Source organism: Salminus brasiliensis, chromosome 13, assembly GCF_030463535.1.
Source record: "Salminus brasiliensis chromosome 13, fSalBra1.hap2, whole genome shotgun sequence".
In the NCBI taxonomy this organism is placed as follows: domain Eukaryota; kingdom Metazoa; phylum Chordata; class Actinopteri; order Characiformes; family Bryconidae; genus Salminus; species Salminus brasiliensis.
This window is the reverse complement of record NC_132890.1, coordinates 34,433,397-34,448,900: the sequence shown is the minus strand read 5'-3', so window position 1 is coordinate 34,448,900 and position 15,504 is coordinate 34,433,397. Positions and strand designations below refer to the sequence as shown.

The 15,504-nt window shown below is 43.6% G+C and overlaps 1 protein-coding gene across 5 annotated transcripts in view; it reads left to right on the top strand.

Annotated features, from left to right (window-relative positions):
* The window catches only part of kirrel3b (kirre like nephrin family adhesion molecule 3b), a 286,358-nt gene that overhangs the window by 196,808 nt on the left and 74,046 nt on the right, over positions 1–15,504 (top strand). For all 5 annotated transcript variants that reach the window (XM_072694719.1, XM_072694717.1, XM_072694716.1 and 2 more), the window contains exon 4: positions 10,753–10,910. In XM_072694719.1, coding sequence (XP_072550820.1) covers positions 10,753–10,910 — 158 coding nt within the window. The remainder of the gene's footprint in view (positions 1–10,752; positions 10,911–15,504) is intronic.

Sequence of the window (15,504 nt, the reverse complement as noted above, 5' to 3'; positions counted from 1 at the left end):
TGTGTGTGAAATCTACTGTTGACCTTAGCTTGTTTTGCTCAGTGGGCTAAGCAGGGGCACAGAGTTCTGGCTTACCTGACTACACAACTAGTTGCGTTTCCTCAATTGTAACCTTAGAAATGGTGCCAGACATTCTAAAAGACATTCAGACATTCAACAGTCCCAACCTAACCATAGTCTAAACCAGTGGTAACCAGGAGGTCTCCCCCTCCTGGAGATACACTAGATGTCCAAAAGTCTGTTTGAATCTTGGGTCATGCTCCCTACCATCAGCAGTCGGAGTCAGAGAGAGCACAATTGGCCTTAAACTCTCCTCGTGGGTAGATTCTCTCTCTCTCTCTCTCTCTCTCTCTCTCTCTCTCGCCCCACAAAACTTCAGTGTGATGCTGGCCAGCATGTGCGTCCGTTAGCTGATGGATCAAAGCTGGGTACTCTGCTCTTTCCTCTGAGCGCATTGGTTGCATTGGCGGATGTTCAATAAAAGAGCCGGTGGCTGGTTGTGCATGTGTCAGTCTTTACCCTCCCATTGTCAGGAGCACTACTCGGGGGTGATAGGGGAGAGTACTAATGAGTGAGTTGGGTAATTGGCTATCGAAAATGGGGTAAAAAAAATCATAGCTTGCATGATCTTTATAGAACATGAGATCGAATGGGTTTTCTTAAGCTAAGCTCTGGGCTGTAGATAACTGGAGTGCTGGATCTCCACCCAGTACGTTTGAAATTTGTTGTAGTGGTATTTATGATGCAAAACTGTTCATCCATTCTATGCTTGCATCCGAATACAATCAAATCCTCACTGCAGAGCTCCAAAATCTACTGGAAAGTTATTTCCAAACAGTACAGACATTTACTGCTTCAAAGAGGAGCACATACTCCCTATTATTTCTTTTAATTTATGAAGAACCATGAAAATGAGCTGTCCACCAACTTTTGGCAGTATAGTGTAGGCTATGGTCTTGCTGCAGGCTTTAACTCCAATCCAAATCTCCCACTTCTCATAATCAGACTACCAGATAATCAAAGACTTTTGAAGGCAATCATTACATGGATCAAGGTTGGAGCTAAGGTCTGCAGCAAGATAGATCTCCGGTGTCCAGTCCACTTCTAGTCTAAGCTATTCATAGTAGTTTGATTAAGTCCATACAAAGTGGAGTCCACTGAGAACTCGAATCTAAGCTACACTTCTTATTACTGTGCACTATTGGGCTTCTTAATTTCCTTTTACAGCAAGAGAGATGTCTGAAGGACTCTGAACTCCAGTATTTTTCAGTGCTCTTTTTGAACATATGATTCATACTGTTGCGGTTTCTTAACGGAGCCATATATGAAACCTACAATGGAGTCAATAAGGTGATGCTCACCATTTTACACTTGCACATTCAGCTCCTAATAGATGTTGCTGGAATGGACTATTAGTTTTGCCAGGAGTTTTGTCTTCTGGTGTGCTTTTAAGGGCACAACCCCCTTTCGCACACCTGGGCTCCTGAATGGGCGAAGCTGCGGCAGCGCAGGTGTTCAGGTGTTCTGCTATTTACAGTGAAGAACAGCCTAATGGAGTGCCATCATCGGCAGTTCAGGAAAATGAGCTTGCCGTGATTCCTGCCTGAGTGGTTATTTACAGAGACTGTCGATTCACAGCTTGGGTTGGACATCACCTAGCCTTTCGTCAGTTGTCACAGCCTGACCTCATATGGCCCAGACTTTTAGTAGAAGACAAAAGGAAGGTGCTTCAGTAGTGGCCTGCTTTCTTCCTAATGCTAGAGTGCTTGTTTCACCATTCTGTAGTTGACATTATGCCCATATTAGGGTCTCTGTGTCCACATAGTTTTCCTCTATGGGAAAAATGAAGGGCTTTTCCTAAAAGATTTTCCGAAAATTCTCAGAACAATCCGGCCAGCTTAGTCTAGACTAAGTAGTCTAGACTAAGGGGCAGTGGTGGCTCAGCAGTTCTGGGCTATTGATCAGAGGGTTGTGGGTTCTATACCCCGGCTCGGCAAGCTGCCACTGTTGGGCTCTTGAGCAAGGCCCTTCACCCTCTCTGCTCCCCAGGTGCTGCACATGCCCGGAGCCCACCGTCTTCATCACAAATGGTAAACATGATTGTCTTGTCTGTTAGCTGGTATTATCCATATTCTGAACATTTAATGAGGGAAACATATGTAAGACAAAGTGTATCTCGTGAAAGCTCCCTTCATTTTTCCCATAGACAAAAAATTGCTTAGCCCCTAGTTCCTAGACACACACACACATATGCATATACACACACACACACATCTGGCAGTGCTCCTACTGCCTGTTGCGTGACACTTTAGATTTTATTCATAAGATAAATAACTTATTTGCCCTTCTAGTTCTGTTGATTTTCCCATTCCGGCCTTCTTCCTCTCCTGCTGTAAGTCAAACCTCCGCATTCTGTTTTATAGGCAAGGCAATTTGGGCGGGCATCACTCATGCATAGAGCTGTTAAAACCTCATATATCCAGAGCTCAGAGAGACAGAGAGAGAGAGTGCCAGAGAAAGAGAGAGAGAGAGAGGGTGGAAAAGAGCGAGTGAGAGGCAGAGAGTGTACAAAACAGTGAGTGCCTGCCACTGAATCCAGTCTGCTGCAAACAGGTGCATTTGTGACAGCATTTGAAGAGAGCTTTGATTTGGGCCAGTGAGCCACGTATGGCTCTTGTCTCCATTCCTGCCGTGAGTTTTTTTATTTATTTATTTTTTTTTTTGTCGGTAGCCCTATCTACCACAATCTATCTATCACAGCTCACAGCATCGCCGCTCCAGATCTGTCAGCAGCACTCGCCCTGCTTTTCTGTGTCCAGCTCCCCATTGCGACCATCATTTTTTTTACTGTGACCTCTAGTCCGACCCCCTGAAAGTGCCTTTCTCGCAGACATTTGTGAGTGGAATTAATCCTTTGACCCTAAAACCTAAACCTAAACCTAATCTTAACCTTAAATCAAGCCTAAATCCTAATGCCTAACACTAACCTTTAGCTTAACCCAAGGTTTAAAAGTGTAAGGTTAAGCTTAGGGTTAGGTAAGGGTTAGGGTTTAGGGTTGATTTGGGGGGGGGGTTAAGGTTAGGATTTAGGGTTGATTCGAGGGAAGTTAAGGTTAGGGTTAGGATTTATGGTTGATTCTAGGGTGAGGTTGATTGAAGGGTGAGGTTAGGGTTAGGATTTAGGGTTGATTCTAGGGTTAGGATTTAGGGTTGATTCTAGGGTTAGGATTTGGGGTTGATTCGAGGGTGAGGTTAGGGTTAGGGTTGATTTGAGGGTGAGGTTAGGCTTAGGGTTAGGATTTAGGGTTGATTTGAGGGTGAGGTTAGGGTTAGGGTTGATTTGAGGGTGAGGTTAGGCTTAGGGTTAGGATTTAGGGTTGATTTGAGGGTGAGGTTAGGGTTAGGGTTGATTTGAGGGTGAGGTTAGGCTTAGGGTTAGGATTTAGGGTTGATTCAAGGGTGAGGTCAAACCCACTTTTCTTGCAATTGAGTCCTCTTTTCTCTTCTCTTCTCTTCAGTTATTTTATGAGCTCAAATGCATAGAAACACAACTCTTAAATTCTACAGACCCAATATGGGTCAATGCTGATGTCAATATTTCACCTACAGCACTCAAATTAAACATCAATTGCAAGTAAAGTGGGTTTGATTTCAGTGCAATTACTGTGGCTTCACACTGGACACTTACGCCGCTCTCTCTCTTTTTCTCTCTCACTTGGCATAAAGATCTTCCTCCCACAGGTGATTGAGAATGCTTTATGCTTTAAGCACATTTGAAGGAGCCCAGTTTACTGGTCTAATATTTAACTCACTCTGTTTAATTACAAATCCATTTCCCTTCCCTTTAATTTATAGTTTTATTTAATTATCCACTTAAAAAGAGCTGTTTTAATATGTAACCACAAGCCTGCTTCTAGAACCCTCCTCTTCTCTTCTCTTTACTTCTCTCTTCTCCTCTTCTCTTCTCTTCTCTTTACTTCTCTCTTCTCCTCTTCTCTTCTCTTCTCTTCTCTTCTCCTCTTCTCTTTTTTCTTCTCTTCTCTTAACTTCACTGTTCTTCTCTTCCTCACTTCTCCTCTTTTCTCCTCTTCTGTTCTCTTCTCTTCTGTTCTTGTCTCCTCTTTTCTCTTCTATTCTCTTCTCCCCTGACATTTCATCTTCTCTTTTCTCCCATCACTTCTTTTCTTCACTCTTCTCTTCTCTTCTCTTCTTTCTTCTCTTCTTCTCTTCTCCTCTGTTCTTCTCTGTTCTTCTCTTCTCTGTTCTTCTCTTCTCTTCTTTTCTTCACTCTTCTCTTCTCCTCTTTTCTTCTCTTCTCTTCTCTTCTCTTCTCATCTCTTTTCTTCTCTTCTCTTCTCTTCTCTTCTCTTCTCATCTCATCTCTTTTCTTTCTTCTCTTCTCTTTTCTTCTCTTCTCTTCTTTTCTTTTCTTTTCTCTTCTCTTCTCTTCTCTTCTCTTCTCTTCTCTTCTCATCTCTTTTCTTTCTTCTCTTCTCTTCTTTTCTCTTCTCTTCTCTTCTCTTCTCTTCACATCTCATCTCATCTCATCTCTTCTCTTTTTTCTTTTCTTCTCTTAACTTCTCTGTTCTTCCCTTCTTCACTTCTCTTCTCTTCTCATCTCTTTTCTTTCTTCTCTTCTCTTTTTCTTTTATTCTCTTCTCTTTTCTCCTCTCCTCTTCTCTTCTTTTCTCTTCTCTTCTCTTCTCATCTCATCTCATCTCATCTCTTCTCTTCTCTTTTCTTTCTTCTCTTCTCTTTTTCTTCTATTCTCTTCTCTTTTCTCCTGTCCTCTTCTCTTCTTTTCTCTTCTCTTCTCATCTCATCTCATCTCATCTCATCTCATCTCATCTCTTCTCTTTTTTCTTCTCTTCTCTTAACTTCTCTGTTCTTCCCTTCCTCACTTCTCCTCTTTTCTCTTCTTCTCTTCTCTTCTCTTCTCTTCTCTTCTCTTCTCTTCTCTTCTCTTTCTGTTTCCTCTGATTAAAGGCAGTTGACATACCACAGCTCCTCTAATGAAACATAAGCCCTCCACAAAACCTGCCTTATCTGGCTTGGGCTGGGTTTCTGCAGTGTTATTACACTTCTGCACTTTTTTTTTAAATGAACTTCAATTTCATCTCTTATCTGCAGACAGGAAATGAGTTAATGAAGCCCTCATAAATACTGTGCTACATAGTCCTCGTTTCATATAGAACGGCAGCTTAAAGTCCCCCAAACTAGCTTGCGCAGCACAACTGAGCCAAAGACTTTCAGTCATGTAATCTAATAGGCACTTAAGCATTCAAGTCTGCTAAATCATGTGTTTGAATTGGTGGAGTGTTGAAGAAAAGACGAGCTACAAGCATCACTTGACTTAACATTCGTTTGCCTTTTCGGATTCGTTCTTTCAAAAGTAAACTCACTTACCCTTCAGTCTAAACATTAGCCATAGCTTCTAAAGGGAGAAGATTTGCCCTGTTTTAATGTCGAGATGAATAAAACGGGGCAATAAAAGCATAGGGTAGAAGATAGGATAGAGAGACAGAGAGAGAGAGAGAGAGAGTAATATCACTTCAGAAAGCTGAGTGGAGAGAAAGCAAGGGATTACAGGCAGCCAGTCGGTAATTAAAGAGGGCCGATCAATCCGTGCTGCTGACCGGCTCATGAGGAATCTATTGAGTGGCCGCACTAAAGTGCTAATTTGGAGCCATTAGGGGCTGCCGAGTTTGCAAACACGGCTGTAATGATGACGGCTAGCGCGGTTAAGGGCCCTGCCTTTGTGTGCTTGTCAGAGAGAGGATGCGTGCACAGGATTGTGGATGAAAGGGCTACAAAAGGCCACAAAAAAGGCCTAAAATACCTGTGTCTACTTTTATTGACCACTGCTGTATAACTGTGACAGAAAGGGTCATCAGCGTCAACCCCGCTCTGTAACTTTACGTGGTCTGACAGACACTCGGTGGCTCTAAACACTTCCACTGTTCAATAATAAAACCACTCACAGCTGATGGAGGAAGATCTAGGAGGGAGGAAATTATAAAATTTCACCAGCTGACTTGTTGTTGTTGGTGCAGCGGTGTCTCCTATTACATACAGAACCACGCTGGAGTTCAGTGAGCTCTTTAGAACCTCCCGTTCTTTCACTGATGTGTGGAAGAAAGGTTGACTGCAGGGCTAGGGGCTTGATTTTATACACCTGTGGCAATGGGACTAAATGAAGCATTAAGAGGTGTGTCCAAATACTTTTCCCCATATAGCGCTATGATCTATGTTTACATTGTTAAGATTGTTGAGATAAATGAGTGAGCTTGTGTGAAAAGTCTGGACTATCTGTACATTATATTTGCAGCTAGACTATGAAGGACAGTCTAGGCAGAATGCAGTCTTCACCTCTATATCTATCAGTGTGTCATGGCAGTGTCTGTATTTTTAACAGTTTGCAATCTAAAAAGATGGGTCTAAGGTGTATTTTATACTCCGTCTGCCTTCCCAATTGACATGACAGCTGTGAATAACGCTGCATTTTAAGGCGACTAATTGGCGTTCAGCGGCCGTTGAATTGAGCTCAGCCAAGTCAATCAAATGGGATTCCTCAGTGTAGAAAAACTAGAATGACTGTAATCTCCTGATCTGCCCTCACTCACTCGCCTTTCCCTCATCTGTCTGGATGTCACAGAAATAGCAGAGGACAGGGATACTTCTAAAAATGTAAGCTGGCTTATATGTCAAGAAAAAAAAAACGAACGAACGAAAGAAAAAAGAAGGAAGGAAGGAAGTACCAGCACTGCAAGTAATGCAAGCTAGCTCATAATTCAGCCAGCCAATCCCGATAAGTGTAGAAAACCTGACGCTGTGCTTCCGGTCCCTTCCGTTCTAATTAAATGAAGCCAAAACTGTCCGCCCTGTTGTCAAAATTGCAACCAGAGTCTGCACAGTACAGAGCAGAGATGGGACCAGACTCGCCTACTCATTTGGTAGACCCGCCCCCTTCTCCCAGACCAAGTATGTGTGTCAGACCACCTTCACTGAGCTTCCAGCACAGAAGCAAAGTGGATATTCCACCTGGATTCCCAGTATGTCTGAAATCCCAGTGTGTCTGTTAAATGAAATGGTTCAACAGTAAAAGTTCAGCTCTTCCAGCCAAGGCTGTCAATCACTCCATTCCCAAGTGTACCCCGCCTTCTTACAATATGTTAAAAACTGATATCTTGAGAGGAAATAAAAAAATGGACCGAGATCAGCACAGGGAGAACTAACTGCTGGAGTTTGGAGACACTGGAGATGGAAAATGGACTGTTTGATCATTGAAACATATGGGGATGGGTGGAGCTACACATCATAGTGCAACCAGCCAGTAGAAGCACTAGACCTGTGGTTTATTCACTTTTGAGATGTATATACATATATACAAAAGTGAAGCAACCACAGGTCTAGCGCCTCTGCTGCCATCAATACATAATATATATAATGTATAAATATATAATATATAATATATACATAATATATAATGTACTTTTTGCTGTTAATAATAATTTGTACTGTCTTACCACCACTATTTTGTTCAGTTTATTTATTTAAATATTTATTTATTTTGGAATTAACCAAGGCCAATGACCCAATCCCCAATCGTGTGAACATCCCCTATCTCTAGCAATGCCCTCAACACTAGTAGTGTGAAGACTAGCACACGTCTCCTCCGGCACATGTGAAGTCGGTCATGATGCAGCATTGCTAGGTAGCCAGCGCGCTCTGAGGGTACGACAGCTAACAGACACCTGACTGACCAGCATTACACTGAGAGAGGTGTGGGGAGGGAGTGGCTGGGCAGCAGGGCAGCAGGATTGTTTACACCTTCCCCTCTCTACGGCTGAGCTGCGGTCACTGAGCTGGTACTGGGTTAGGACCTGTCTCTGCTGGGGACCTCTGCCTGTTTAGAACCTAATAGCATTCTAATTTAGACTGGGTTCTGGCGTGGTTGTTCTAGTGTTCTAGATAATCTGGTTTGCTCTGTTTGATAATTTGTTTTTTTATCTCTTTCTTTACGCCCTTAATGTCTCTTTTCCTTCTTGTCTCTCTCACTTTCTATCTTCCTTTTTAGACTTTCATTGTCTCTCTCTCTCTCTCTCTCTCTCTCTCTCTCATATACTCTCTCGCTGTCCCTTACCCCTGTTTTTTCCTTCCCTCTGGGCCTGATGTACTAAGCATTTACACATTCTCTCTCTCTCTCTCTCTCTCTCTCTCTCTCTCTCTCTCTCTCTCTGTCTCTCTCTCTCTCTCTCTCAGAGCCAGCTGTTCTTTTGCCTCTGATTTTTCCTCCTGCCCCAGATTTGCTCCGTAATGAGCTTGTAGGCCAATCAATAATTCAGTGGAGTTTGAATAAAGCGCATGAGGATCAGGGCCCGAGCAAGCAAATGTGTGTGTGTGTGTGTGCACGTGGGTGTGCTTGTGCATGTGAGTATGTCAGTGAGAAAGATACAGAGTGTAATCAGTGCCATTCATGAACCTACAGTGTGTAGGCCTTAGCGCCGCTCGCGCACTCATTCTCGCGCACCCCCCTCGCGCACACACACACATGCACTCTCTCTCTCTCTTTCTCCCTCCCACCGCTCCTCCGATTGCTTTTCCGCCCCGTCAAACTCCCTTTCACTTCAATCCGGCCTCCGCTACTATTAGACACACACACATACACACACACTGACGCATGCACGCACTCACACACCACTGCGTTTCTTCCCATGTCGTACCAATCTAATGGCTTCCATGTATATACAAATCACACCTGCTCTCATTAAATAAAGATTAAGTAAAAATGCTCTCAGCCCTTAGCATGATGTCTTTTCCGCTGGATTTTCTAGAAGTGCCAGAGTACACCCACCCCGTCCCGCTTCCCCGCGCCTGTCTGCTCAATATGAAGTGATAGGATTTGAAAAAGGAAGAGTTTCCTGACACACACACACACACACACACACACACACAAATTACTGTGTGGGTTCATCGTCTGCATGATTTTATATGCAGCTGCCCTGGTCAAGACACACACAGTCATACAGCAAAGTATATAGCAAAAGGTGTCAAAGTTGAGTATACGGTTTTTAAGTGTGGTTATGATTTTGAGCCAATATTGCCCCACAATGCAATGCAAAACGGAAAGGAAGAAGCTACTCGCTCAGCGGCAATGTCGTCTGGACAACTGGCAGTGACATATGTTGGCATTGCAACGCTTAATCACTTCCTGTTCATATGACCGTATGTATATGCTCACTGTCCACCAAGCTGGTGTAGTCATAGGCTGTGGCTCATCTGTTCATGCACAGGGAAGGTCAACCACCCTCTCGTCCTTCATCAATGATCAATGGTCATGTTCCTAGCTGGGTATTTTTCACCAGAAATTATTTTGAATTTTCAACCTCACAGTGACGCAGACGTGTGTGGAAACCCCAGCAAACATACTGAAAGACCTATAGGGATAGATAGGTGGCCCCAAACCACTAAAACCAGTCGGGAACCTGTAAGGCCTTTCTGAAAGCCTAAAGATTTCTGTGAACCAAAAAACACATGTCTGGCATTTTTAATAAAATCATTGGATTTCAATAGGTGGGACCAATTTATTGAGAAAAATAAATAAATCAAATATTGACTTCACCAACTTACCACCACTAGTAGCCTAACTGTCTTTATGTTTACGTATTAGAAATAGAAACCGATGGCAGCAGCTCTGTGCCAGGTCTTTACTGAGAAATACATGGTTAAACTGCAACAACTGTGATGAAATTGTAAAGAATTTCACCTAATGGTGTCATTTTCATACAGCCCGGAGCAGCGAGGGGCCTCCTGGGCCTTCAGAGAAGGCTGTTGAGATTTCTGTAACCCAAAGAATGCATGCATTTAAGAGAAGTGTCATGCCTGTTGTTTATAAACTGAAGTATAGTACCAATACTGTACTTTCAAACAATTACCCAATCAGGGTTTCTTCACTCATGGTTGATAGGCAGCCAAACAAGCCTTTCCATTGGTAATATAAAGCCATGCGTTTCAAATTAACCACATCAAAAAAATCAGATAAGTGGAACCAATTCTTGGACAAAAATCTAAATAAATAAATAAATAAACAAATTAATAAATCTACTGGAAGTCCTAGAGACTAATGGGCTAACTGTAGTCTAATAGTAGCTTTGCATGTTTAAAATGAAAAGCAGTGCCATTACCTAATGTTTCTCCGCCCAATTTTAATTAGCCAATTACCCAGCCCACTCATTAGTACCCTCCCCCTATGACATGCAATGCTCCCAACACTTTTGGAACTGCCACCGATGCAACATCACCAGAGGAAAGCGTGGGGTACCCAGCTCTGATGATGGATCTAGCAGATACCCATGCAGGCCAGCATCACACAGAAGTCATGTGGGGAGAGAGAGTGAGCCATCTACCCACCTAGAGAGAGCAAGGCCAGCTGCTGATGGCAGGCAGCATGACCTGGGATTTGAACCAGCGATCCTCGGGTCGCAGGCCTTAGTCCACTGGATACCTCAGAGCTCGCAAAAACAGACGCTGTTAACCAGCAACATACAGGGTGTAATATATATATATATATATATATATATATATATATATATATATATATATATGTGTGTGTGTGTGTGTGTGTGTGTGTGTGTTTGTCTTTTGCAAGCTTCAGATGACCATGTTTATTCCAGAAGAGCTATCACAGTGCCGGTGGATGTGTTTTGTGCACATACTGACTGAAATTGCTTTCTTTTTTCCCCCTTTATGTAGTTCCCCCAGAAGACCCCATCATTGAAGGAGGCCCCATTGTAAGCTTAAGAGCTGGGGACCCGCTTAACCTGACGTGCCACGCCGACAATGCCAAGCCCGCTGCTTCCATCATCTGGATCCGCAATGGGGAAGTGCTGAACGGAGCCATGTACTCTAAGGTAGGTGCAGACCGAGCTGTGTGCCGTGTTGAGGGTCGATTTAAGGATAGTTGATAGAGTTTTTTAATCATGTCCAGAGAGCCGCTGATACAGAAGACCGGCTCAGTTCAAACCCAGTATCATGTGGCCCAGACTAAATTAGCAAGATTGCCTGGAATATGACGTCAGGGCAAATTGCCTTCTTTCCTCACTGCAGCCCGATTAGCCAGGGTGTCCTTGCAGGCCGTGATTTTTTTTACAAAGCGCCCCGAGGTTTCCCCGAAGCTTTGTGTTTAAACGGATACTCGCGCTGAAAGCAGTCTGCGGCCGTGATTGCTCGCGCCATCTGCACTCCTTCAATTTAGCCCTCAGCTCCGTGTGATTGGAGCGAAATCCCTGGATATCCAGCTCTCCGCCGCAGTGATGGAGAGATGTTTGTCCTTTTCACCCTGCTAAATGTGTCAACACAAACAAGCAGATGGAGGGATGAGAAGAGGCAACAGCTTTTTTTTCCCAGAATGCAGCTGCACTCCAGCGCACCTCCGCTCTCAATAGTTCTGCCCGTGAAGACGCACCTGAAACGGTCACAGCTACGTGGCTACGGGTGGGTGGCCGTACAATGCATGCACTCTGAGTGGAGCTGGATGGCAGGGGCCACATTAATGAAGAGTGTGTTCTTATATAACCTTATATTGCAGAAAAGTCTACGACTTCATGAAGGTGAGGTCTGACATGAGAGGGCATGTGTCTCTGGAGGAAGTTAAAAATGGGAATTTCAGTGGAAAAAGGCGCTGTCGCTATGACCAGAGGATCATGCCGGTAGCCATCGGCAGCCTGAGCCCCGATAGAGCACTGTTGGCCTTGCTCTCCAGGATGGGTAGATGCCACTTCCTCCCCACATCGCTCCAGTGTGATGCAGGCTGGCACTAGCGTCTGCAGGCTGATTCATCGTGCTTTTCTCAGAGCAGGTTGGTTGCCTGATGATGTTGCATCAGCTGCAGTTCGGAAAGAGACGCTGGGGGTAAAAAATCAAGGCCAGCTGTGCTCTCTCTGGGGTTCTAGCTGCTGATGGCAGGTGGCATGACCTGGGATTTGAACCAGTGATCCTCAGGTCATAGTGGCAGCACCTTAGTCAACTGGATCCCTCGGAGCTCGCAAAAAGAGATGCCGTTAACCAGCAAAATACATATGATGGGGAGAATATGTATGGGTTGGGTAAATGGCGACCCAAATTGGGCAGAAAATCAGAAAAAAATATTGTTGAATTACTGACAACTAGTGGAAAAGGAGGGGTACTGCAGAATTAATCTGGAATGTGACTGTAATATATATATATATATATATATATATATATATATGATTTGTTCAAGACTGAATACAGTATAAACACAGAGCACTATTTAAGTATATAACTAAGCATAATAAATATGACCACTTCCCCAATTTATTACCATTGGGTCTGGTCATTAGGCTAGAAACACACTTTTGAAATACTTTGGAGATTCTCATTTCGTTTCGTTGCATTTGAAACAGTCAGGACAGTTCATTATGCGACGCAAGCTGCATTCGGAGCTTTGTAGCAGCTGGCCAAGACGTCTCGCCAGCTTGCCTTCATCTTGTCTACTGTCAGGGCTGTGAGTTTGCTTCTGGCCTTACTGCTGACTTCTGTGCACATTGACTACGCCTTCCAGATGTAATCAGACTTGATAATGTCTTCACATCTCTTTCCTGGAGTTATTCAAATATTGTTTATTGATAGGCAAATTCTGGGTACCCCCACCCCTAATGTAATTATTTTCAACTCCCACCCAATAAGATAACTGCTACTGTTCACCTATAACTACTGGCAGGGTGAACAGGCTAGTTTATGCTTCTAAGTCACATAAAGGCAGCCAAACACATTCACACACATTTTTCAAACTGCCTCTAAAGCATTCTCATTGGACAGCTGAAGGGAGGGAGGACCGTCATACCAACCTAGAGAGACAGATACCAGTTATATACTCTATGACAGTGGATTCCAACCCTGGTAGAAACCACCCTCAGCTGAAGATCACACCAAAAAGACCAGAAAACAAATGTGTAGGGCAGGTGCCTCCTTTAGGACCAGGGTTGGGAACCACTGCTCTTCAGAACTCCAAGCCACGGGTGGGTGCTGTGGCATGACCAGGAATTAAACTGGGGATCTCCTGATTATTGGGCTGCAGTGATTGGTTTAAATAGGTCAAATGGGAGGAGAGATTCAGTCCCAAATCCATGTTGATTTCACAGCAACTATAAAAGCATGTAATTCAGGGCCAAATATGTGCCCAGATGAGGTCCCCCCAGGTCAGTTATGGCAATGGCAAGTGACCAACAACACATTTAAGGTTTGACATGACATTTAAAACCTGGGCCACATGTGGTCCACATGCAACCTACCATATAAAATGTTTGTACAGTGCTTTTCTTCTGGACTTGGATAAAGTTGTCATGTCATGGATGAAAGTAGAAGTGTAGGCCAGAATGGATTCTATCTAAGACAGATGTGCATGGTTTTTGAGAAACCTGACAAAAAACATATGCATATTTTTTTTTCATGTATTAAAAATAGTAGTGTATAGTAGTAGTAGCAAGTTGTGGTTGGGATGTACTTTTAAATATATGGGAAAAAGCCTTAGTGAATCAGTAATGTCACCTGGTTAAAGACAGGGGTACATCATCTTGGCCAAAAATAGGTTACATTTCCTTGGTTACATCAATGCCTACCATGAGATATCATCAAAACACCCACAGAAGTCACCGTCATGTGGATCTATAATTGGGCATGAAGCTCATCACCACATTTAAGAGCATTGCTATTAGTCAGAGGCCGCATTTGCCAGTATGGCACAGCCTTAGTAGCTAATATACGTAAGTAAGATAAGGCAACAGTGTTCCTTCCCTGAGCACTGACCACTCACTGAAACTTCAGACCTCAATTACAGGTCATATGGAGTGTAGCTTTTTCTGCCCCACCATGATCTTCCTGTCACCTTGCTTCATGACCCACAAACGAGTCCCAAAGCAAGTACAGCTCTGAGCCTTCCAGCCACTAATCGCCACATCCTCGTCATTTCCATATAAATGAAGAGCACTAGCCGCACCTTCCGGGGCCTTCCCTCCAGCTCATCTTATTATTGGCTTTATTTTTTTTTTTTTGAACCAGCGATAAACGCCATCGATCGGCCCGGTTTGAGAAAGCTAGCAGTTTACTCATTATCTGCCTGCAGCTGCACATGCATACCGCCGTTAGTGGCTAATCGGATGTTGCTAATCGGATATCGCTATCACTGCTGCCCTGCCAAGTGAGTTTTGGTGCTTAGGGAGGGGTGGGGTCTGTGCAGTGATGGATGGAAGTAGCCCAGCCTCCTCATATCTCTGTTCATAGCATTAAAAAGCAATGCACTCAATTAAGACACAATCGCTTAGTCTGAGTAATGGAGGCCCGCGTGAAGTATAATCGGGCCGCTCTCCCACTCCGGCTACACACACACACACACTAACACACACACACTCCATGATGGCAAGTGCATAATCAGGACAAATGAAGGCTGGGACGTGAATGAGGTCTGCGTTGGGCACATCTTTCTTTAGGGATGGCCTTCACGGCACCCACGCTTCCAGAGCTCTTTATGATTCAAATGATCAATTATCCCTTGCGCTTCCCTTATTAAGGTGCGGTTATGGGCCACCGTGGAATGCCAATGCCTGACGGGATGGGGTAAGAGCACTAATTGAAGTATTGGAGATCGGCAGATAAAGTGCAACAAGGACAGCGAACACTGTTCCCTGATGAACGCTGGGACGTAGTTTTACATTCAGGCAGACATTGAATAGAAGCTAAAGCTTATATCTGACCTCAATAACTGCTTCAGTAGCTGCAGTTACTTTAGAAGAAGTGGAGAGACTGGAGAGGTGGAGAGAGACGTTTTTGGTGAAGATTAGAAGCTTTAGTGTGAGAAACAAGCCAAAGAAGCTTAGCACTGCACGCCCAGAGGCTATCAACTCGAAGCAAACAGATATAGCATATGCTAATCTAATATTAGGCCTACAGAAAGTATGACTGCTTCAGTAGTTGGTCATAGGAGGTCATTTTTACAGATCTAGAGATCTGAAGCTTTGGAGTATTGCTGTAATTATCTTAACCTACATAAAAAATAATGACTTCCAATTTTGCTTTGAAAAAGATCAAGATCGTGATTTCTGCATTGACATTTTGTCGAACTGCTAGCGCTTTAGTTCTGTACAGTCAAGGAAGGACGCAAGCCAGCCTACAGATTGTCTTCCTTCTGTTTCAGTTGTCTTCATTCACTGATCAGCCATAACATTAGCACCACAGGTGACAGGTGAAGTGAAAAAACATTAATTAATTGATTATCTTCATCTACAGTCATGACATCATGACATTTGGCAGCAAGTGCCTAAAGTCAGTTCTTGAAGCTGTACGGTGCACGGTTGATGCCTAAAGATCACCTAAAGATCGCTAAAATAGGGCCCTTAATTTCATAGCGTCTCCTATGAGAGGATTTATCAAAAAGTGGGCCACAAAAATAAACTTTAATAAACTTCAGTAACAACCTACATGTGTTTATCA